This window comes from Rattus norvegicus, chromosome 3, assembly GCF_036323735.1.
Source record: "Rattus norvegicus strain BN/NHsdMcwi chromosome 3, GRCr8, whole genome shotgun sequence".
NCBI lineage: Eukaryota > Metazoa > Chordata > Mammalia > Rodentia > Muridae > Rattus > Rattus norvegicus.
Genome location: NC_086021.1, coordinates 161,883,628 through 161,909,437, shown reverse-complemented (window position 1 = coordinate 161,909,437; position 25,810 = coordinate 161,883,628). Strand labels below are relative to the sequence as shown.

The window sequence follows — 25,810 nt, the reverse complement described above, 5'->3', positions numbered from 1 at the left end:
TTGGTCGTGGTGTCTGTTCACAACAGTAAAACCCTAAGACAGTACCTGGATGTCAATTTTTTTTAATGGATAATAATGAACATTGAGAAGGATATGGAAATACTAGGATTGCATATGCTGCTGCTGGAAACAGAAAATGGAGAAGCCACTTCAGAGGATTCTAATATTTCCTCAAGAATTTATATGCAAGACCCAACAATTCTACTTGTAGGTGTTTCTCCCAGGAGAAATAAAAACATATCTACTCAAACTTGTACATGGGTCTTGTTCACAAGCTTTATTTATAACAGTCCTAGAGTGGAAACAATCCAAATACCCATCGGCTAATGAATAGATAAGGAGAATGTGGTACATCCACGAAGTGGAATATTATTCAACCAGAAAAATGGGGGATGGTGAGTTAATGGCCTGATGGCTGTGTAGAATGTATGAGGTCCTGGGTTCCACCTCCAGCAGTGGAATGGGGCACAAGGTACTGATACAAATGAAGACATGCTCAACACGGCTGCACCTTTGGAACAAGTAGAAGACTAGACGAACTGGGCAAGCTGGCTCATACCTACAAATGCCGGCACTCAGGAGGACTGCTACAAGTTTGAGGCTAGTCTGGGCTACATAGTGACTATCAGGCTAGTGTGCCACAATGGGTTTACACAGGGCTACTAGCAAGACTCTGACTCAGGAAGGAGGAGAGGAGAGGGACAAAGAGAAGAAAGGAGGTAGGGATGGAAGGAAGGAGGGAGGGAGGAAGGGAAGGTGAAAAGGAGGAAAGAGAGGGAGAAAAAGGCAGGAAGGGAAGAAGACAGAGAAAAGGCACATTGTCCAGCCCCATTTCTATGAGGTTGAGTAGAACAAACTGAGGGAAAGAACAGTGGGAAAGACTCCAAAGGGTTATCCTCATCTACATAGTGAGGCTGAAGACAAACTGGTGGTGAGAGAAAAAGAAAGATGTGAAATTGGGTCTCATTGCTGTTGCTGTCGTTTTGAGACAGGGTCTCACTAACCAGACCAGGCTGGTCTTAAACTCGCAGAGCCCAGCTAGAATTGTATTGTTTGAAAAGGGTTTATCTTCTGGTAGGTGAAATTACTTTTCAATAAGAAAGGGAGCAATAAAGGAGGGGCTGGCAAAAGGTGACCGGTAGACCTTTCTCTGTGGACTGTCACTGCTGTGGTTGCCCTGGGCTTGGAGAAGGGCAGATGTTCTAGAACTGTCTGCTGAGGGTGTGTTCACTAGAAGATAGCAGTGTGTTTCAGAAACACGAGGATATGAACGGGCAGTGACCAGCACTTCACTCCTAGCATTCCCCGGGATCTGAGTATTGACTGAGTGACTGAGGGATGTGTGAAGGCTGTCTCCGGGGTGCCAGTGAGAGGCAGTTTGTGGGGAGTGAGATGACGAAACACGTGGCCAGATGTTGCCCTCACTCCAGTAAGCTTGATTGACAACAAGGAGAGAGGTACTGTGAACTGTGTTTCAGAGCAAAGCAGTCATGAGGTCGGGAAGGACCCTTTGAGTGACCCTCAGCTGAGGTCTGGGGGGTGAAGAGGGTGGCAGGGTCAGGGGCAGCGGGAGGGGGTTGGAGCAGGTCCCTGGGGACATGCCCTGGTTCAAGGGCATGAAGGAAGCCATAGAGGTGGCTGAGATGCCAGAGTCGAAGATGAGAAAAGAGCTAAGACCCAACAGAACAAAGGCTTGCAGAGCAGTCTGCACCAGATCTATCCCAGCCTGCAAGTTCACTCATGCACCCGCCATCTTCACATTCATTCCATGTGGCCACTCTTTAATTATGGAGGACGGTATTAAATGACTAAGCCAGGTAAAAGGTCCTTCTACTTCCCATTCTCATCCTTGAAGTATCCTGATGACTGCCCGGGTCCCTAGGTGGCTCCTGCGCTCATACTGGCTTTCCCGGCAGGAGGCAGGGAACAGGATATGCTTGGCCATATCTGTTCTAAACTCTGACCTCAAAGCTCTCGATCAAGACCTAATTCTGTTTGAAAATACAAGTCCTCAAGGATGAGACTTTGGGTTCAGAGGGAATAAAGAGGTAGAGAGGCCCTGGCCTTTGAGCTTCTCCTGACTTGAAAACTCTTGTGACAGCCAGTCGAGGATCAGGCACTGAGGGTGACTCCCATAGTGTGAGCCTCAGATCCCCTGCTATCAAACTGAAGAACAGACTGGGAGAGGCAGAGAAGGACCCAAGACACAGGACAAGTGGAAACAGTATCTTTTTCTCTGCACCGCCCTCTAGCTTGTCCTCTAAGTCATCTCCCATTGCCTGCACCAGGGCCCAGGCTCCAGGGAAGGACGACCGTGAGATGACCAAGGCAAACAGGGCAGCTGCCACCATGAGCTTCACTAGCACTGAATGATAATGAGGGGACCAGTTAGATGTAGCCCACAGTCCATTTTCCTGCTGGACTGAAGCTCTGGGGTCTAGGGTGCTGGCTTGCTGCCTCCCTTGCTCATGGAAAGGTTGCTGAGAGTGGGAGGGGACGAGCCAATTCTGCAGGCAGGCACTAATCACACAGCCTGCTCCATGGCTTCCTATGCAGAGCACTCTCAAGATGGCATTCCCATTACTCGGTGCCCTGGCTTCCCATTACTGGGATGGGGGATCATAATGGCACTTGCCTGGAAGATTCGAGGTGGAAGATTTGTGGTGTGGCTAAGAGACAGTTTGGTGTTAAGTGCTTCAGGGTGCCTAGGTGGCTTAGTGACTGGGACACAATGAATTGCTTGTTGGATAACTTGGCATGGTTGGCTATTGGGCCCTATCCCTCAAGTCCATGCTCTTCCCAGAACCTCACCATGTTAGTGTGACTATTGCTAGGAGACCAGGCTGGCCTTGAACTCACTGAGATCTGCCTGCCTCGGACACCCAAGCACTGCACCACCACACCCAGCTAGAATTCCCTGAATTTAACTGGGAAATGTGTGGTGCAGTTTGTCCAGATTTCCTGGCAGTGAGGTGTGGAACATGGCTAAGTCCCACCAAAGACACTGTGGGGGGCAGGCTCACTTGCTTCACCTCACCTTGCCACCGCTATGTGAAGGCAACAGTGAAGTGTCGCCTCAGGTCACAAGGATGAGGCTTCACTCATGAGAAAGCAGGACAGAAAGACGGAAGGAAATGGAATCCCCATTGTGGGGGTTGGGGCAGAGGGCTCTACTGTCTCTGGATTTTCAGATCCAGAAATTTCCACCTGTCAAAGCCTCCTGTGGGTTTCTGTGACACACATCCAAGCCTCAGACCTCCGTAACTGCACCTAATGTCATGTGCCCATGTATTATTGTCTCTGTCACTGTCCCCAGAGCCGCTACCGCACAAGAGAAATGCAGGCCAAGTCAGTCAGGTCACTCTCTCTAGGCCACAGACTAATTAGTGGCAGGGGAAGAGCAGTCCTTGGCCTGGCTGGTCCCTGGTGAGCTCCAGCCAGCAGGAAAACATGCCTTGTTCTGCTGAGAATGAGAGACAATGAGTGGGCAGAAATCACCCAAAACCTGGATGGCATCCTACAGGCACGTCTGAAAGCTGTGTTAGTTTTCTCCTTGCTGTGCCCAAAATACTGGACAAGCAATGGAAAGAAGGAAGGAAGGAAGGAAGGAAGGAAGGAAGGAAGGAAGGACAGAAGGAAGGACAGAAGGAAGGGAGGAAGTCTTCTGACTTACAGTTGAAGGGGATGCAGCCCATCAGGCTGGCAGGAGCGTGTGGTAGTTGGTCAATTACCTCCACAGTCAGGACTGGATGCTGGTGCCCAGCTCTCTCCCCCCCCCCCTTCAAATTCAACCTGGGACACTCTCCGCCCCAGCCCATGACCTGGCATTGCCTACTGTGAAGATGGGTCTTCCTACCGTGAGTAGCCTAATATACAGACTCCCTCACAAACATACTGGTGGCTTGTCCCTACCGAATCTGTAATATGATTGACAATTAATATAACCTTCACACATGCTGTAGGGTCTCAAGCAATTGGCCAGCACCCGGAAAGGCATCACAATAGACTAGATGTTTGTAGGACACAAATGAAGTGAAGTGAATCCCCCATTCACTACCCCCTCAAAAAAAACAAAAACAAAAACAAAAACAAAAAAACACCTCACATCTGCTTTAGGGTGAATTCCAGCAGCTAGAAAGAGGAACTGAGAGAAAAACAAAATGAGACCAGGACCTGAGAGACAAAGAGAAGGGAGGAGCTGAGGAAGGGGAGGGGCTGAGCGGAGGGAGAGGGAGAAACTGAGCGGGGTGGTGGTGGGTGTGTGTCTTACTCTTTTACTTCTACCCATCCGGGCCTGTGGCGCAGTACGTCCATGAGCGTGTTCATAAGCGTGGTCTTGAATCGGATTAATGTTCTCTGCTCTCTGCAAGATAGGACAGCACAAATTATGCTCAGTGACTTTCCTAGGATGTCTTCCAGGATCGGGACAAAACAGAGGAAGAAAAGCCAGACTCCACATGCAGATGCCACAGCCAGATGTGCCCATTCTCAGAGCTTGGTACTGCCTGCCAGCACTTAGACTAGCCACACCCAGACTCTTAGCATCTGCAGGCAATGCAAAATAGCAAACTAAGCAGATACTCCATGCCTGAAATCCAGGAGGCTGAGGGAGGAAGAAGGCCCTGATTCAAGGCCACTGGATATCAGCCTAGACCACAAAGCGTCTAGTGTTGTCCTAAAACAGCAACAATAATATGGCTCAGTGAGTAAGAGCACTGGCTGCTCTTCTAGAGGACTAAGGTTTGACTCCCAGCACCCACATGGCAGCTTACAATCATCTTTAACTCCTGTTCCAAGGATTCCAGTGCCCTCTTCTGGCCTCTGTGGGTGCCAGGCATGCCCAGGGTGTAGAGACTTGCATGTAGACAGAACACCCGTGCACATACAATAAATGATAAAAACAATAAGCCAGGTGTGGCGGCCCACACCGGCCATCCTAGTACTCGGGAGGCAGGAGGGCCAGTCGAAGGTCACCTTTGGCTACGTAATTTGAGGCCAGCCTTAAATAAGATGATAAAGCAAGCATTTCTCCTGTCCCTACTATGTGCTAGGCAAGGTCTGGCTGCCTCACGTGTGCTGTGACTCAATTCTTATGTCACATGTAAGTGTTTGCAGATCCCCTTGCTGGGGAGACGGAACAGATGTACTTTTCCCTATTCCTTCTACTAATGCAACTAAAAAACCCAAAACATTGTGTAGAAAACAAACGTAAGAAGACTGAATGGTACCCAAGGAAGCTAGCCAGAGACCCAGACCCAAGGGACAGCAACTCTCACAACCCTGGTGCTCTTCCTGCCTCTCCACATCCCAGATGTGGAAATGAAAAAGCCAGCCAACGGACATCCCAACATGGTAATGGGCATGGGCCCTAAACAACATTTAAAAGCAGCCTGCTTTCTCCAGCCTAGGGAAGTCCAAGACAGAACAGCCTTCCACAAGCAGAATGTATAATAATGGCTTCCCTCTGGTGAATACCTGCTGTCTACCTCCATGGGTACCAGTAAAGGTCAAGTGGAGAGCCCTCACTTCCCATGAGGCTCCATCAATGTACCCAACACTTGCTCTGTCACTGGATGGTGCGGAGGAGGGGGAGGAATAGGAACTGAGGCCTTCGTCTCCCTCGGGCGCTAAGGTGAACCACTTACCCCCATCATAGGAGGCCTAGGGTCGGGGGAGCCTACACTTTCCTATAAGTAGGCATGGGGATATGTCCTACTATGTCCTTCCATTCTGGGATTATGTTTAAGGCAATTATCAATCAATACTACTAAAACAATTGACTAAATCAATAAAATGGAGGTCTTGAAAGACCAATAAAATTGACAGATCTATCAGCAATACCGACACAGAGAAGACACTGTTACCACAGGTGGGATCAAATGGTGTGCTACTATAGACCCTGCAGACACCAAGACCACAGTGAGAGCAGGCTAGCCCCTCTGCAAACTCAAGCATGACAGCTGAGGGGACACAGCTCTTGAAAAGCCCAGACTACCACCCCTCTCTTGGTGTGATACACATTGGAGTAGCTGTATTCTTAGAGAAATCAAATCTAATATATGAAAATACCCCCAAAAGATGGACCTGGACCCACAGGGTTCCACTAGAGAATTAATTCCCTGAGGGGTCTGAAGAAGCCACCTCTGTTTTACACACTTTCTCCCAGAAAAAAAAAAAAAGAAGAAGAAGAAGAGGGGAGAGAGCTTCCAGGCTCATCTGCGACACTAGTGTAATCTGATAGAGAAATTCAGTTAACATAAAAACACAGCTCCAGACTACGGGCTGGGGTGTGGCTAGTAGCAGAGTCCTTGCTTAGCATGTGTGAGACCATGGGTACATCCTCATCATCACAATACAGGCATACACACATGTTCATAAACATACACTAGCAAAAGAAATTCAACAATACAAAAATAATTATACCTCATGACCAAGTGGCACATTGCTCATAAGCGAAGCTGGCTCAGTGTTAGGAATCTAATTGATGTAATTTATCACAGGAGCAGAGGCAAGAGGGAAAATCACACAATCATATCAACTAAAGCAGAAAAGGCATTTCTGCTATTCAACCTCTAAATAACATTAATATTTTAATAACTTACTATCAACACTAGACTTTGGGGATTAAACTTCCAGTTTGGGAGACGGGGGCAGAGAGACAGATATAAAAACCATAACAGATGCACATTTTGATCCCCTTGGGTCACCGTCATGAGTGTTCCTGGGAGTTTACAGCTCTCTTTCAGGAGTTACTATCTTTATGAGATAGATTTTTCTTCTAATCCTTTAGCAGAACAACAGATTGAACTAAAAAAAATTTCTAGGCATGCACAGTGTTTCTCATATTTGAGAGACAGACGCTGGGGGAATCTCTGAGTTTGAGGCCAGCCTGGCGTATATAGTGAGTTCCAGGACAGTCAGGGATACAAAGAAATACCCTGCCTTTAAAACAACACAAACATCTTTTTTCTTGAAATGGGGTCTGAAGTAGGTGAGGTTGGTCTTGAGAACCACTGTTAAAAAAAAAAAAATAAGAAGGTTAGGTTTAGCTAAAAAGCAATAGAGACCAAGTGGAACATTACAAAGGAGTACGTTATCCTGAACAAAAAAGACAGCTTCAAAATCCACCAGACTGCTGGGTTCGGTCCCCAGCCCCGGAAAAAAAAAATCCACCAGACTGGGGAAAATGTTAAGCAGACTATAACAAGTTCACATGAAGGGGGGATGGTCTCGTAATTACCATATGGTGCTGATGGTGGTGTGGGGTATTCACCAGAGAAGAATGTTCAGACATGAGTTTAAACCAATAGAAATTCTTTACTACCCAGTCGATGCCTCTGCTGGGTGTTCAGGATCCTCATGTAGCACTGAACCTTTCTCAAGGCAAGCTTTTAAACACAAAGACCATGTTCTGGACTGATATACTTCAGTTAACAGGAATGTTAGCCAGAAGCAGAATTGCAGAAGCCAGAAAACAAGGTTAGAACATTTAGAGACTTTCCCAGAACTGTGGACTCTGATGGATTGGGCCTTGTTTTCATTTTTGGCAGGTGGTGCTGTCTGTGTGCTGAGTTTCACAGCCAGAGTGTCACTCCCATCATGGAGTCAGTCATGCTAAGGTCTGGGACCTTGTTAGTGGGCAGGGATTGGGCCTATTAAAACCAGCAGCAAGCTGAATGGTGGTGGCAGCACACACTTTTAATTCCAGCATTCCGAAGGCAGGGGCAGGCAGACCTCTATGAGTTCTAGGTTAGCCTGGTCTACAGAGCAAGTTCCAGGACAGCAAGGGCTACACAGAGAAACCCTGTCTCGAAAAACCAACCAACCAATAAAGAACCAAACAAAACCACTACCACCAACAAAGAAACCACGGGCTATATGTTGTACATAGGGAACCAGCAAGTCCCTAAACACTGGAAGGAAGCAGCCACTGGCTGACTCACAGGTCAGTTCTATTAAAGCCGAGCCTGAAAATACCCTGCTTTAACCAAGTACGCACCTAGGTGTATTCTCAGAAACATGCCAGGGACCTCTGTCAGGGCTCAATTGTTGACATTTGCTATGGAAACATCACTGTGGGAGCACGCTCATATCCCATGAACATTCTCCACTTCTGCACACGCCAACCCGGAGTGCCTTCCCCCTCAGCACCTGAACCTTCCCCCAGGGGTCACTCAGGCTCAGACCAGCTCTGAAGCAGTGAGGAGTCAGCCTCCCTCTCACCAGCACACAGCCAGTGCCTGGATTTGGAGGCTGATTCCCAGCTCTGCTTTATGGTCTACTCGGGCAGACGGAGCCCACTGGCCTCAGCCACACCAATTCCCTCCTGTAGTCGCCTGGTCCCCTCACTTCCTGGTGCTTCCTGAAACCATCCTCCAGATATCTTGCTCTGGGTCTTTATTTTGACGTGTGATTCGGGGGACACACCCAGGCTTTCAAAGGGAACCAGATGATCCACATGTCTAGGAGATAGCCTAGGACAGCCTGGAAGTGGCCCACATGTTCAGAGCCCCACTAATTGATACTCAAACTACCATTTTGTGTTCTTATTTGGGTTTTTTTTTTTTTTTGAAAGTGTAACTTTCTGCAGCATAAGCAGGGTGCAGAGCAGAAACTATACAAACAGGCAGCTCACATCCCTAGCTCCTGAGCTGTGAGGGACGGTCGTATATTATGGTTATGACTAATAAGATAAGGCTGGACTTCTGGAAAACAAAAAAAGAAAGGGGTGTATCAGGAATCCCCCCACACACACACACAAACACCTATTCCTGTCTTTGTTGTTATTGTTTCTTTGGGTTTTTTGTTTGTTTGTTTTGTTTTGTTTTTTGAGACAGGCACTCGGGTAGCCCAGTTAATGTTAACTCCCAATCCTCCTGCCTCAGCTTCAGTAGGCCCAACACAGTCAGGAAGCTCTGACATCAAACCTCTGTAGCAGCACTCTTGCAGCTTCTTCTGATGAGGGAAGGAAATGCAATTTGCTGATTGGCCGTGGTGTTACTTGTTTCTCATTGACAGGTACCCTGACCATAGGGTGGTGGGTCCTATTGACTGAAGTGTTCTTGGTTTTTTTAGGGTCGGTATGCAAGTTCAGGGTCAAGATCTGGGATGTGTCTGTGTGAGCTGGAGACATTGATGAGATAGAACCAAACATGGAGAGAGCAAGGCTACAGCAGAGCCACCTGACTGACAGGGGAGGAGGGAGTCGGAGGAACCTCAGGGAACAGTAAAGATAAAAACACTGGCTACAATGTGTATAGTGCAAACCCCTCCACACCGGGAAAATCGCCAGTAAAGAGCATTGTTCTCTGGCTTGGTTCAGGAGGGTTGTGCTTAGGGCAGTGCTCAGTGTGGAGCCCAGGCTGTTATAGATGCAGAGTGCCAGAGGGGAGGGTACACTGCAAGCCTTAGGTTTACAGAACTAATGAGGCCAGATAGTGGTTGAGTCCAACCAGCCATGCTCTACAACTGCAGGATTCCCAGCGAGGCACTTGTCTTCTCTGAGTTTCCAGTTTCCTCCATCTGAACAGCGGACACGTTAGCAGATCTACCTCAAGGATGGTGGTAACATGAGGATTTGATGACCTAGTACAAGGGGCAGGGTGGGGTGGTCCAAGGTCTGACTCGGGCAATAGCCGTTCAACAACTGTTTCATAAGGTCACTAAAGTTCCGATCATAATTATTGAACTAAATAATGGAGAGATGATCAGGTGTCATGGAGCATCCCGTTGTGTGAGTTCTAGGTCAGCCTGGGCCACAGAGGGAGATAGAAAGAAGTGAGGGAGGGAAGGAGGGCAGGTCCTGTTTGTGTGGAGAGAGTGAGATCACGCACCTCTCTTTTCCTTTTGACGCTCCGTGGCCCTTGGAAGTTTGACTCTGTAGAGAGAAAAGAAAAATGATGTAACCGATTTGCACACCCATGTACTTCCCTGCTTAACCTTTTCCGTGAGTGAGCCACGCAAACCACCACACTCAATGGGTGTAGGTCCTCAGGCACAAACCTCCAGCCTGACTGGGTTCTTCCTCATCATCTCTGCCCATGAATCAAGGCAGAACCTACCTGCTTACCATGGAATGAATCCTCCATTGCTGAAGAGTTACACCGCAGGCGAGATCACTCTATGAAGGCCTGCTCACCAGTACTTCAAATCTTAACTCAAAGCCCAGCTTGAGGGCTCCTCCAGCTCCCTAAGAAGAGCCTAGACTTTCCATTCTTAGAGTGTTGATAGTACACAGGCTCTAGGAAGGGACTGTGCCCATTTCTCAGAAGCGATTTCTTCACATCCCCAACCCCCACCCCTGACAAACACCTACCCAATCCTCTATGGGTAAGGGGTACTGTTTGGTTCCAATTAAGTTCCAAGGAGACTGCCCCTTCCCCACTTCCTGGTAGGATCAGTCCCTGATACATGGGTGAGTAGGGAGCAAACTGTCCCTGTTCAGGATGACTTCTGGGTGGATGGGCTTTTCTGTTGCCTTTAACACAGTACCACAGATGTGTCTTGGAAGAGTATGCATTTATTGTCATATAGTTTCTATGGATGGAGAGTCTGTACACAGCTTAATGGACTGTTTGACGTGTCTCACAAGACCACATCAGGTGCCTCCCTGATGGTTTTCTTCTAGAGTAAGGGGTTTCTTCCACTCTCAGTCACATCCTGGACACAAGTCAGATGCTTCATGTGTGTGTAGGTGTGCTCACCCATGCCTGTGAGAGTAAAGTCCTGAGATCAGTGTTGGGTACATTTCTCCCACTCGGATATCCCCCATCATTATTAAATGAGACAGTGTCTCTGAGTGGACCTAGAGCTCACCATTTCTGATAGCTGGGCTGGCCAGACTGCCCCTGGGATCTGCGTATCTCCCTATACAACAGAGATGGGGTTACAGATTTGGATACTATTCCCAGTTTTTATTTTGTTTTGCAATTTCCAGGTGTGTGTGTGTGTGTGTGTGTGTGTGTGTGTATGTGTGTTAGTTATGCATGTGTGTGAGCATGTGTCTCTGTGTGTGTTAGTTATGCATGTGTGTGAGCATGTGTATGTATATGTGTGTGTTATATGTGTGTGAGCATGTGTCTCTGTGTGTATGTTATGCATGTGTGTGAGCATGTGTGTGCGTGTATATGTGTATGTTATGTATGTGTGTGAGCATGTGTCTCTGTGTGTGTTAGTCATGCATGTGTGTGAACATGTGTGTGTGTGTATATGTGTGTGTGTGTGAGCATGTATGTGCGTGTATATGTGTATGTATGAGCACATGTGTGTGAGAGCACGTGTTTGTATGTGTGAGTGTGTGTGTGTGTTAGAGTCTTTACACCTGTGTGCATGTGGAGGCCTGAAGTTGATGTGAGGAACCATGCTCATCACTCTTCCCCATTGTGCCACTGAGGCCGATCTCTCAATCAAACCCAGAGCTTGATACTCTGGTTAGCATGGCTAGCCAGCTTGCTCTGGGAGTCCCACCTTGACTTTGAGAATTGCCATGCCTGCTCAGCATTTACATGGATTCTGGGGATCCTAACTTGGGTCCTCTTGTCGCGGTGCAGGCAACTGAACCCCTGAGCCATCTTCGCAGTGCACACCCAGATTTCACATAAATGCTAGACTCTTCGCGCTAGCCCAGCAAGAAACTTACCTGTCAAGGGTCCGCTCTGTTTGGTTTGCTTGCATTTCGTCCTGTGTCACTAACGCATTTTTTTAAGCAGTCAGAAGTTGAATGTGGAGCTTGGCTTATGCTAGGCGAGTCCTCCAGTGATGAGCTCAGCCCAAGCTGTTTGTTTTGTTTTGTTTCGTTTTGACAGAGCCCACACAGCCCAGCCTAGCCTCAGACTAAAACTGTCTCTGTAACAAAGATGACATTGAACCGCTCATCCTCCTGTTTCAGGCTCTCAGATTCTGGGATGAGAAGCATTCAGTGCTAGGGCTCAAACCCAGGACCTTGAGTGTGTTTGGCAACCACTCTGCAACTGAGCTACATTCCCAAACATCCACTCCAGCTCTCGTTTTTTATTTTTGAGACAAAGTTGGCCTTAAACTCACACTGTACTAGACTACAGCTACCAGAGCCAGGGCACAGTGTTTTGAGGACTGTGGACTCTAGTAAATACTGAAGTCAAATAGCTAAGTCCTCTATCTTCGATTTTCTCCCTTTGTTTATTTTAGGTTGTCTCTGCAATGAGCAATCTTTTTTACTGCATTGTAATCTGCATTGTAACCCAGTTCATGGAGGAAGGCGGCAAAGGATATGGAGTCAGTGTCATGGCCAAAGCTGCTTTATGTTGGCAGCTCTGTCTTTAACTCTTTGCTAGTCTGTGGCCAAAAGCCACTGGCTTCTAGTAATCTGACTCCCCGGATAGCAGCAGGGGATTAAGAAAAAGGGCTTAGTTTTTCTCTGGCTCAAGGGTACCTCCCTGGCTAAGCAAGAGGCTCTGAGTTCATTAACTCTTCATGAGCCAGTGAGAAAGAAAAAGATAGAGAAAAAATCACACACACACACACACACACACACACACACACACACACACACACAACACATAGACATACACCCACATACACACATACTCGCACACTTTGGCTGAACCTGACCACTGGTCTCAATTCCGCAAGTGTTCATTCATATTCATAGGCATATACCTACATATCTATATACATACATATAGACAGACAGACATATGAATATATACATTTGGTGGATGGGGCTGAGCCCCAAATGCCACTCTTTATTCCTTCTCTCTGACCTTCTTATACTTTCTTAGACAAAAGTTCTTTATAAAATTACCTCACAGATAAAATGATACACAAAAGGGAGTTACAGAAAGATGCTGATAGTAAGTTCAGAGCAGTGTTTCATTCTGTAAGCTCATTATAAGTTCAAAGCAACAGTCTCACATGGCCTTGCTTTACTATAGAGCGCACTGTGGCTTCATCCTTGGACCTGACCTACAATGAATCCTTGATCACAAATCTGTCCCAAGCCTATTTCTCTTCTTAGTGTAATTTATGAAAGCTCATGGTATTCCTTATTCTGCAGCCTTTACTTACTATTCTATGAGGAGGAGGTACATTGTATTCTTGATTCTAACTTTATTACATCTCTCTGGCAAAACAACTAAAACCATCTCCTTAAACTTTTTTCCTAAAATTATTTGAATCAAATTAGGAATTCTTTTTTTTTCTTTTCTTTTTTTCGGAGCTGGGGACTGAACCCAGGGCCTTGCGCTTGCTAGGCAAGCACTCTACCACTGAGCTAAATCCCCAACCCCCAAATTAGGAATTCTATAAAATCATTAATTCATCCAGACAGCATTGATTTATTAAAGTTTATCTTCATGTTGATCTGCAGGAAATTTGCTCAGTAGGGTGGACTATCAGTCCCAGGAATCTATAGGCTATGTAATAGTGGCAGGAAAGGCACATCAGCCGCGAGAAGCAATCCTGGGATGAAGCCTCTGGGGCTGCACCTCTCCAGAGTGTACCCATTGTAGCCACGCAAAATGGTGGCCATCTCCAGGAAACTCACTCGCTTGCCATGGTCTTTCCTAGATGGCTTTTGTCAACTCAACACCTCAGTTCATACTTCTGACCACCAGGCCTGCTAGGTAACAAGGTTTCTAATCAATAGACTTAGATTAGCTTGTTCCATTGAAAATAGATACAAGCAGAAGCAAAACCAATTAATGTGTAGTAACCGGCAGTCAGCACCCTTGCTGAACAATTAGGAAGCTTATGGACTCCCTAGTATTCTCTATGTATATACATCTTATCTATAAATAAAGGCAGACTTACTCCCTACTTTTTGATATCTATTGTTTGGCTGGAACCCCTGCTTGCCCACATAAACTGAGAAACTGCAGTCATCACCCCTTGTATCTGCATTTCCAGAACCTCACACAAGAGTGCCCACCCAGGGGCTCAGCTTTTGACCATACATGGACACAATCCCAGCTCCTGGCCGACACAACATCACCCCTTGCCTAAGACCTCTAAAACATCTCTTTCTTAGCCTGGGTGCGCAATTTCCCCAGTCACATTGCTTGGGAACGGTGAACCTGCCCAGGTGTAGCATCTAATAAATCTCTCTTTATTTTTAATCTGGTCTAATCTAACCTATATTGCATCCACACAAAAAAACTATTATCTATGTCTTTTATTTACTTCCGTTGCTCAACTGCAGTGTCTAAACCCTCATACATGGTGACTAAAAGTATTGAATGCAAGCATCCTTAACTTGTGACTTGACCTTGAGGGTTATTTCCTGTTTCAACTTTTAAAAATGATGTTGCTGAAGCTAGCAAGATGGCTCGGTGTATAAAGTGCTTGCAACTAACTGAATATCTGAGTTCAATCCTGGAGACCCACATGGTGAACAGAGAAAATGGACTCCTGCAACTTGTCCTCTGACCTCCATATGTATCATGGAGCACATTACATAATTTTTTAAAAAAGTAATAAAAATTTGTTTTAAGCAATGATATTACTATAGGTTCTTATAACTGTCCTATACCAAAAAGGGCAAATGGTTTGCTGTTCCCTAGTTTCTTGAGGATTTATCATGAACAGTATTTTATTTAAACATTTTTTTACTTAAGGCATCTTTTCTTTCATAATTATGGAAACACTATGAAAGTCACTAAAAACATCTTTCACTGATAATTATGTTATTTTCCCATCAGAGTCATCAGGTTCTAGTTCTTCAGCGATGTTTTACATTTATTTCTGCCTGACACCACAAGAACTGTGTGAGAGAGACAGCCAGACAGAGACAGAGACACAGAGACAGAGGGTACATGACCTTGCTGCATATGTGGAGGTCACTGAACAGTCCTACCAGTGCTTGCCTTCCACCTTGTTTGAGACAGGGTCTCTTTTGTTGTTCATTGCCCTGTATGCTAGGCAAGCTGTCTCTCAAGCTCCCAGAGATTCCCCTGCCTACACCTCCCATCTCTTCCTAGGAGGACTAGGCTTACAGAACGTGTGCTACCATTCCCAGCTTTTTTTTTTTTTTTTGGTTCTTTTTTTTTTTTTCGGAGCTGGGGACCGAACCCAGGGCCTTGCGCTTGCTAGGCAAGCGCTCTACCACTGAGCTAAATCCCCAACCCCCCATTCCCAGCTTTATCTTGGTTCTGGGCATTCTAATTGAGGTCTTCACTCTTTCACAGAAAACACTAAGCTATCTCTCCAGGTATCTTAGTTAAGGCTTTACTGCTGTGAACAGACACCATGACCAAGGCGACTCTTATAAGGACAATATTTAATTGGGGCTGGCTCACAGGTTCAGAGGTTCAGTCCATTATCATCAAGGAGAAAGCATGGCAGCATCCAGGCAGGCGTGGTGCAGGGGGAACTGTGAGTTCTACATCTGCATCTGCAGGCCTCTAAGAGAAGACTTCCAGGGAGCTAGGACCAGGGTACTAAAGTTAATGCCTACAGTGACACAGTTACTCCAACAAGGCCACACCTCCTCATAGTTCCACTCCCTGCGCCAAGCATATACAAATACATGAGTCTACGGGGGCCATACCTACCCATAGCATAATAAAAAAATATATTTAGTCCAACTTCAAAAGTCCCCATAGTCTATAGCAGTCTCAACAATGTTAAAAGTCAATCACTTACCTGTAATCCTATATAAAGTCAAAATGAAAAAGAGATCACATACCTCAAGCATCATTTGGGATATACAATAGCATTCAAAATATGATAGTAAATACTGGACCAAACAAAACCAAAAACCAGCTGGGCAAACTCCAAGCTCTGCATCTTCTTGTGTGATGTCAAAACACTCTTCAGATCTCCAACTTCTTTCATTTTTGTTGAGTGTTGCACAATTCTCTTTGGTTGGTTCCACTCTCTGTTAGCAGCTTTCCTCAGCATATATCCCCTGGCTCTGGCATCTTGAACATCTTGGAGTCTCCAAGGCAACTTCAACATTACAGCATCTTGTTCCAATGTCTGGGATCCATGCATGATCTTCTGGGCTCCTCCAAAGAGTTGGCATCACTTCTCCAGCTCGTCCCTCTGTAGGACTCTGAGTTCAGGTTGATCCACTCCACTGCTGCTGCTCTTCTTGGTGATCATTCCATGGTACTGGCATTTCCAATACACTGGGGTCTTCTGCTTCAGCTAGGCTTCACTAATAGCCTCTCATAAGCTGTCTTCATGATGCCGAGCCTTAACTCCTTTGCATGACCTCTTCGGTTTGAGCCATCAACTGCAACTGAGGCTGCACCTTTACCAGTGGCCTTCTCTGACCTCTCACAGTGCCAAGTCTCAGCTGCTTTCCAAGACCCCTTCATACCTTGGGTGATTGTTACACATTAGCAAGTCCGGCTTTAGCACAAGGTACAAACTTGTCTATTTCTGGAACACAGCTTCTTTGTGCTCTCAGAAAACACTTCCCAGATTTCACATCAGTGATGCTAGTTTCTTCTTAATTACTGCTAATTTCTTTAGCTCTAGCTAACCAGCATCAATTGTCCCAGTAGTCCCTTCTATTTTTTCACTCTAATGGCCACTCTAGTGGCTACATGACCCAAGCTGCTGAGTTCTGCTGCTTGCTAGAGCTGGAACATGGCCCCCTTGTTCTACTACATTATCACTGGCTTTCTGCTTTCCAACTCTCTCTGCCTAAGCGTGGCTATCCTGGAACTTGCTCTGTAGACTGACCTTGAACTCAGAGAAGCGCATGGCTCTGTCTTGAATGCTGGGATCAAAGGCATGTACCACCACACCTGGACTTAAGCTTTTCTTCACCTAGAATTTGCTCTATTCCAGGCTGGCCTTCGACTCAGAGATCTACTTGCCTCTGTCTCCTGGGATTAAAGGTGTGTACCACTATGCCTGGGCCAAAGCTTTTCATGGCCACTATTCCTCAAGATCTGGATAAAAGCCTGTGTCTTCCAGCCTCAAGATCTGGATCACAAGCGTGCTCTCCATTTCTGGATTGTAGTTCATTCCAGATTAAAAGTCCAAATAAAAACAAAAACCAGGTGATGATACCTAACATAATATTCCTGTTCAAATGCAACCGCATAAACAATAAACTTAACTGGGCAGGATCCTGCCCTGAGGTCACCATCTGTTTATCTCCTTGAACACAGGATTCAGCTCCATGCACTTCCTGGTGCCCCTTTATTACTTGAATCACACATTTTGTACTTTTTCCTTTTTCAACGTGCTCTGCTTTATCAAAATGCTCTTCATGAAACTAAACCACAGCAGAGTCTAAACTGGTATGTTTTGAGACCTTTGTCAATGCGATTAATTTTACTCACTTCACCTTAGTCTCAGGCAGACTCTTCAGACAAGGGCAAAAAGCAGCCACGTTCTTCACCAAAATAACACAAGAACAGACTCTCGGCCACATACTAAACTTCTTTTCCTCTGACGCCTCTAGAGCCAGGGCTTCCACAGTTCAAATCACCCTCAGCAACAAAGTCTACCATAGTCCTACTAGGAGAGCCCATTAAACTCCACTTAAAGCATTCCACGGCTTTCCAAATCCAAAGTTCCCAAATCCACATTCTTCCAAACAAAAGCATGGTTCAGGTCTATCGCAGCAATACCCCAGTCCCTGGTACCAATTTCTGTCTTAGTTAGGGTTTTACTGCTGTGAACAGACACCATGACCAAGGCAACTCTTATAAAAAACATTTAAGACTGGCTTACAGGTTCACAGATCCAGCCCATTATCATCAAGGGAAGAAGCATGGCAGCATCCAGTCAGTCATGGCTCTGAGGGAACTGAGGTTTCTACACCTTCATCCAAAGGCAGACAGGAGAAGGTTGGCTCCCACATGCCTAGGCGGAGGGTCTCAAATCCCACCCCAACAGTGACACACTTCCTCCAACGAGGACACACCTCCTAATAGTGCCACTCTCTGGGCCAAGCACTTTCAACCACCACATCCATAAAGACCATAATTTACATCAAAATTAGATGAGTGTCAAAGTAACCTTAAAACACTCATTTCTGGAAGAGCATAGTAATTATTTTAGACAGAACATGCCAATTGCTTTTTACTCATATCCTTTCTAGTTACTTTAGTTTACTTTATTTTGGTTAATACAACTGGACCACATGAGACAGCTAGGCTGATTCCATGACAGGCTTCAAATTAGTAGTTAAGAAGACCAAGCCTAAGAACTGGCTAAGTCCAGGCAATGACAAGCATGTCGATTACTAATAGAAAAAAAAAATAAAACAAAAAAACAAAACCCAGGCTCTAGCATTCATGTCCGGATAATGGTTCCGGAATGCCTAGAGCTAGAGTAAGATAAAGCTCATCTACCCTGGAATTCCAATGTGCTTTAAATCAGGCCTGCAAGCTCACTTGATTGTCTATCTTGGTAATGGGCAGACCCCAGCAAGCTGGACTTCTGCAGAATAAAACACTCTTTGTAGAATATATACTATTTGAGCTTGGGGTGTCATTCATGGACCATTACACATGGTCAAAGCCATGAAAATCTCAAATGTGTTGCCAAGACAGACATCCCATGGGGGATGGGTTTAGAGGGCTGAGAACTGTCTAATCAAACACAAAATGGCGTCAGAACAAGATGGGGTTGCCCTAGTTGTTCAGTATCAAAAGGAAACAGGTTGTATGGAAAGGGTTACTGCAGTAGATGCTGGTTTGGGTTTTGTTAATGACATTTTAACAGTGAGATATTTCCCAGCCTGTGTATTCAAAGAGTGTTACTTCAATTAAGAAGTGAATGATGGGGGCTGGGGATTTAGTTCAGTGGTATAGCAGCTTACCTAGGAAGCGCAAGGCCCTGGGTTCAGTCCCCAGCTCCGAAAAAAAGAACCAAAAAAAAAAAAAAAGAAGAAGAAGAAGAAGTGAATGATGATGACTTAGCCAGTGGTAGTGGAAGTGGAGGGAATAAGTTCAATATAAATTCACAAAGTTAAAAGAGAAGGATTTGCTGATGAAGGCATTGAAACAGAGGAGTTAGTTTCGCTAACTTGATTAACAGCAGTCAGTCACCCAGTAGTGAAACGTGTGTGCCAGCTCTGTGCTTGGTGCTGGGGTACAATACCAGGGAGCTGGTCGACCCTGGAGTCTAGAAGGAAAGACAGAACATTAGACAGAATAAGGAAGCCTAGTAAAAGGAGGAAATTCACCGCACTCTGAAGAGTTGAAGCACAAGATAAGAAGCAGGTTGGGGCCAGAATGTTGGGTTCTAAGGAGACTCATTTTCCTTCTTTAGAATTCATTTTTCCTGGTCTTAAAATCAGAGTTGGCTTGTCCGTTCCAGTCTCATTTGAGATTCAAAGAGCACTGGGCTTGGAGAAGCCACAGCAGAACTTTTTGGGTGGATGGGTGGATGGATGGATGGGCAGACAGGCAGACCGACGAACCGACAGACGGACAGGCAAACGGGGATGAAAGAATCTCTAATGGCTTCTCTAAGTCAGGAAAGTATCTAGGGGGCCCAGAAATGGCTAGGTTCAGTTTAGAATCTACACTCAGTAAATTCCCGCCAGTACAGCGCTCTCGCGGAGCATGTTTATGTGGCGCACGGCATGTCGGGAATTGCAGTCCTAGGAGAGTCCAGAGTGTTCTTTTTTTTTTTTTTTTTTTTTTTTTTAATTCCCTCTAATAACTGCACCCAACCTTCCCCTTCTGAATCCCTCCGCGGTTTCCTTCCCTCTAAGAACAATCGAAATCATCGGATTGTTTAAGTCCTACCTTCTGTCGCGACATGACTCGGGCCCAAACCAAACCGCCACGGGCGCCCTAGAAAGCTTGGGCGTCTCGTTGCCACGGCAACAAAAGGAGGTGTCCGGATCCTCCAATCTGATTGGATAATAGCAATCTGTTTGAATGACTCGCCTTTAGGCCGTATATATTGGTTCCCTCAGACCCATGGCTCTTGGAAGTGTTGCCCAGGTCAGTTGACTGCCTCAATCTTTCTCTCTTGGTGCCACTTCCCAACGTTGGGGTACACTTGGCTGGCTGCCCGCCATAGCACTTACTATTCTGCTTCCAGCTCTACTTCCCCGCCCATTTAAAAGCACTGCATTTGAAAAATGGTCACGTTTCAAAACAAAAACAAAAGCAAGCAAGAAAACAAAACAAAACAAAACTGCAGTCCTCTAATCTAACTGAAGGACGTTTCCTCACCGGGTCACCTTTATTTGGTCTCCCCGTGAAACATTAATATTATTAATATTCTCTCCCCCTCTCTTTCTCTTTCTTTTTCTTCATTTGGGTTGTTGTTTGAAACAGGGTCTCACGTTACTCAGGCACTCCTCAAACTCACTTCAAGGCCGAGGATGACCTCGAACTCCTATACCCTTCCCTCCACCACACCTCTACATCTGGCTCTATAACTTTCTCTACCTTTTAAGCAACCGAGCAAAGTGGCATTTGCTTGGGAAGTAAAGGCCGAAGGATTCAAAGGCATCCTTGGATAGAAAGTGAGTTTAAGGCCAGCCAGTATGATATAAAACCCTGCCTCAAAAACAGAAATAAGCTAGTTACAATTTACAATAAAAACTCTGTTTTTGCATTGTTGTGCTAGGGATTGACCTAGGGCCTCCTGTATAATAGGCAAGCACTGTACAATTGAGCTACATCCCACACAGGGAATAATACCCTTTTTTTTTTTTTTTTTTTTTTTGTAAGGCAGGGTCTAATAGTGTAGCACTGGCTGTCCTGGAATACACTTTGTCAACCGTGCTGGCCTCAAACTCAGAGGTCTTCCTCTGCCTCCACCTCCACTTCCCAGGTGCTGGGATCAAAGGCCTATGCCACTAGCCAGGCAATAATAATAACCCTTAAGTATCAATTGTTTGCCAGCGCTCACCCCGTGCCTGCTGTAGCATCATGCCTGACCACTTGGAACACACTTTCCACCACACCCCTCCCCCCACACACACACCCACTGGCAGCCTTCCTAAGCTCATCCGCCCACTCTGTGACCCTGTTCTTCCCATGTAGTCTCCAACCTGTTTCAGTTGACAATTTGGCGTTGCTTCCCATCCCCACTTTCTGAAGTCCACCTGTCACAGGGTCCCCTTACTGACAGCTCTCCTCACCCCTCTGCCCTAACCTCAGCTTGCACTTTGTCTCAGAACTTCTCCAGCTGTCTATTATTCCATTCTGGAAAAAAAAATCCTCTAAATCTGTAGTATCTCCTCCCATAAGCACCTAGAAAGGAAAAAAAAAGACTACTTATGTATTTTCCACTGTGCCTAGCGTTTGACAGCTGGCTAACACTGCCCAGTGGCTGCATGAATGAATGAGAAAATATCAATTAAATGGATAGTTACCAACTGCGAGAGTAGAATACAAAGCCCCAAACTAAATATATGTCCGAGATAATTAAGAACAAGTACTCAAATATTTATGCACACATATTCACAATAGCAAGATTCACAAGGTCCCCAAAATGGAAACAACCTGAATGTCCATTGAGAGACAAATTAGTTACAGTAGATACATATAATCAAATGTTACTCAGCCATAAAGAGGCAGGGTGGACTGAGACACACTGACGCGGGTGTGGTTGAACCTGAATGATATGCTAAGGGAAAGAAGACACACAGAAGGTCATAGGTTGTGTGGTTTTCAGATGAGTCTTAGTACGTCAATTAACTCAATATAGAAAATTCCTCAGCTTGGAAAGATGGCTCAGTGGTTAAGAGCACTGACTGCTCTTCCAGAGGTCCTGAGTTCAATTCCCAGCAACCACATGGTGGCTCACAACCATCTGTAATGGGATCTGAAGCCCTCTTCAGTGTACTCATATATAATAAATAAATAAATCTTTTTAAAAAAAGAAGAAGAAAATTTCTCACGGGTAACCCAGAGATTGCCTCCCTAGTGGTTCTAGATCCTGTCAAGATGACGATATCACACACCAAGGTAGGGAATTTTCTGCAGAAAAAAATTCAAATCTGCTGAGCAGGGGGTGCACACTTGGGATCCTAGCACTTGAGGAGCAGAAACAGGCGGATTACTGCACATTTGAATACAGCCTGGCTATACATTGAGTTCCAGGCTATCTACTGAGACCTTGTCTGGAAAAGATGAAGGAGGGAGGGAGATAGACAAGAGAGGAGGGAAGGGAGGGTAAAGGAATAAAAGAAGGAAGGAAAGACAACTCTAACTACAAACCATCTGAGAATTAACAGAATTATAGATTAGGATTTTAAATATATCAGTTGCACAAAATAAAAGCAGCTTCGGGCTGCAGAGATGGCTCAGTGGTTAAGAGCACCGACTGCTCTTCCAGAGGTCCTGAGTTCAAATCCCAGCAACCACATGGTGGCTCACAACCATCTGTAATGAGATCTGATGCCCTCTACTGGTGTGTCTGAAGACAGTAGCAGTGTACTCATATATAATAAATAAAATAAATCTTAAAAAAAAAATAAAAGCAGCTTCAGGTCCTGGCTCCCGAGAGAACCCATACTAGGAAGGAACCTGTGTAGAATAATGGCTTCATTTACTGGACTTGTGCATACTCAAAGTCAATGCCATTAAAGAAATTTGTCCTTTGGAGATTAACTGAGGCTGCTGCTGTTGGGGACATTTCCAAAGCAAGTGACTTCCATGCTTTTGTACTCCCAAGACCTCTAAGGCTGCATTGCATGGTTCGCTGTTCACAAGGTGCTCATGAATCTACCTTGTGAAGTCCAGAATGACCAAATCCCCACCCCAATTTAGACCCGCTGATGCTACCCCAACAACTGCCACCAAAGTTCATGTAAAGAGATGAATTCTCTCTCTCTCTCTTTTTTTTTTTTAAAGGAATTTAGTTTTAGTTATTCGTACGTGTGGTGGGAGTATGTGCATGTGTGAATTCAGATATCCGTAAAGTCCAGAAGAGGGTGTTGGATCTCCTGGAACTGGAGTTACAAGTGGCTGTGAGCTGCCATGTGGGTGCACGGAACCAAACCTGGATCCTCTGCAAGATCAGTGAGTGCTCTTAACTCCTGGGCCCTCTCTCCAGCCCCAACAGCTGGATTCTTAAGGACAGAAAAACCACCTTCTGGGGAAAATTAAATGGAAATTACACATAAAAGATAAAAACAATGAAATCACACTGATGTCATTGAAAGGCCACGTGTTGGTGAGGCCTGAGATAGAAATCTTTATATGCTGCTGGTTGACTTGGACACGCTGAGAGTGACCCAGAAGCTCCAGTCAGGAGGGAGATGCAATGGTTTGGTTTGGAGAGAGAGGAGCTGAGACAAACTGCCCTTTAAGAGACAGTTTTGTTAAGGACATGGAAGTGTGGGGGTGTCTTCGGTACCAGGCAAAGAGGGTGCCCACACACACGTTAAGGTTTCCAGGGTAAGCAGAAGGTCCCAGGCTGGGAGTCAGCAGACATGGTTAATTAATAGTCTATGGTACATGCTTGCCATCAAGTAGCCGGACTGTCCCCCCAAAGGGCATGGTGGTGGGAGAGACTGCGGGGTCACAGGCCACCTTGCCAGCCAGCTCCAGCAGTTGCACGTTTGTAGAGGGTGTGAGGTAGCAAGGGGGCATGACCTATTTATAAGTGTCTGGAATGGGTGCTCTAACACCTAAGACTTGTCCAGGGCTCCACGACAAGGCTCATAATCTCCCGTGTGCTAGGGTCTCCACTGGGTGCTTTAAATAAGCCATCTCATCTACTCACACTACAAACCTAGAGTCTTTTTTTTTTTTTTGTTTTTTTTTTTTTTTTCCGGAGCTGGGGACCGAACCCAGGGTCTTGCGCTTCCTAGGCAAGCGCTCTACCACTGAGCTAAATCCCCAACCCCCAAACCTAGAGTCTTTTTCAATGCCTTCCCATTTGTTGATAAAGAAGATGAGGCTCATAGACTTGAAGCAACGTACTGAAGAGCACAGCGGACGCCACCAGACTGTGGGATGATTGATTTCTCCTAACAGCAATAGAAACTTTCTGATTGCTACTTATAGTTCCCACACACTTGGTAACCTAGACATCCCATGAACGTGTTATCTTAAGGTTCTGGGAAGAAGCCTGGAATGGGTCTCACTGGATGAATTAAGGTGTCCACATGGCCGATTTCTCTCTGGTAACCATAATGAAATAATTCTGCTTCCTTAAAGTTTACACCAGCAGCTCCTGAAGTCTCTCGTGTGTGAGCTAAGCAACCTCCACCCTAAGGAAATATGTTGGAGGGTGACACACCTGGGTCCCTCCCCACCACTTCCTCCCCGCTCTTATTAGAGATTCTCCCTCGCCCATCTGTCACCTTCCAAGGTCAGCTACCTGTAAGTTTCCAAAGACATCAGTTTATCTTTTAAACTTGTTTTGAATCTTTTCAAGGAATCTAGCCTGCCCTGAGATAGATGCTCTATTGACCTCTTAATGTAAAAAAAAAGCCCAGAAATAAGAGTTCACTTACCACTCTGTTCCTGCCCACCTTCACTCCTATTATGTGCTATGTCCCTCTAACCCAGTCACCTTCCCTGTCACCTGGGAGAACACTAGACTGGCGATTTCACTGGACACTCCAGCACCATTCCACCTCACGCCAGTTAATCAATGCCTTTAATCCGCCTCCAGCCTTAATCTCCCCCCATCCTACATAACACAACACACATTGACAGCAATCAGCATGTGGACATCTTTGAGAACAAGCATTTTCGTTACCACGGTGAGCCGTGGACTGGTTTCCGTGGAGACCCATGTTTTAGCAGAATTTTTTGTAAAATAGTCACCTCATGATTTATTTAAGGAAGTCGGGCTCTGCTAGCCCTTGCAGAGCAAAGAGTTCATAGCTGTTAAGTGTGTGATGTCTAATAACTTCCTTATTTTTCTCCTCGGGGCTTTTACCCTGGTAGAGGTCTCTTGTTCCTGTGACTTGACCATTCCCTCTAAGTACCAAGTCGGGACACAAAGGGCTACTGGGGCTGATCTTTTATAGATGAAATAAACTAAGAAAACACTAGACTGGTGATTTCACTGGACACTCCAGCACCATTCCTGCCTAGGTTCACAGACTAATTCTTAGTGCTCTGCTATGCAACCTTGACCTTGTCTCCAGGATACTTTATCAGTTCTCTCAGCCCTCTGTCCCCTGGGTTGTGTATGTTTGAGGCAAGATTTCATATAGTCTAGGCTGGCTCAAGTTCACAAGGTAGCCTAGACTGAACTTGAACTCCTGCTCCTCCTGCATCTATCTTCGGAATGCTGTGATCACAGGTCTGCACGTTCACACCCCATTTATTAGCATCCCCCCCATTTATTTGTTTATTTATTCACTTTACAACGTGATCGAAGCACTTCCTCCCTCCTCTCCTCACAGTCCCACCTCTAAACTCCCCCCCATGGGTACCCACCATCCTGGTACATCAAGTCACAGCAGGACTAAGCGCATCCTATCCCACTGAGGCCCAACAAGGCAGCCCCACTAAGGGAAAGGGATCCAGAGGCCCATAACAGAGACAGCCCCCACTCCCAATGTTAGGGGACCCATATGAATAACAAGCTTTACATCTGCCTCACATGTGTAAGGGGCCTAGGTCCAGTCCCTGCGTGCTCTTTGGTTGGTGTTCAGTCTCTGTGAGCCGCCCCCCCCCTGCCGTGAGCCAGCTTCGTTTACTCTGTAGGTCTTCTTGTGGTGTCTTTGACACCCCAGCTCCCTCATCCCCCACCCCACCCTCACTCTTCCACAAGACTCCCTGAGCTCTGCCTTGTTTAGCTGTGGGTCTCTGCATCTGTTTCCATCAACTAATGGATGAAGCCTCTCAGGAGACAGTTATGCTAGCATAACTGTCTGTAATCGTAGCAGAATATCATTAATAGTGTCAGGGGTTAGCCCTCTCCCATGGGATGG

At 45.9% G+C, this 25,810-nt stretch overlaps 1 protein-coding gene across 14 annotated transcripts in view; it reads right to left on the bottom strand.

The window, feature by feature from the left end:
* Window positions 1-25,810, bottom strand: part of Ttll9 (tubulin tyrosine ligase like 9) — a 59,416-nt gene that overhangs the window by 26,689 nt on the left and 6,917 nt on the right. For 9 of the 14 annotated variants that reach the window (XR_010064633.1, XR_010064634.1, XM_063283827.1 and 6 more), the window contains 2 exons: window positions 9,834-9,877; window positions 4,271-4,363 (listed from right to left, as the gene is read on the bottom strand). Coding sequence is in view for 12 of the 14 variants with exons in the window: in XM_063283827.1 (XP_063139897.1) it covers window positions 4,271-4,363; window positions 9,834-9,877 (137 nt within the window). In the remaining 2 variants the exon portion in view is untranslated. The other 5 variants (XM_063283829.1, XM_006235276.5, XM_063283836.1 and 2 more) reach the window with 4 other exon arrangements.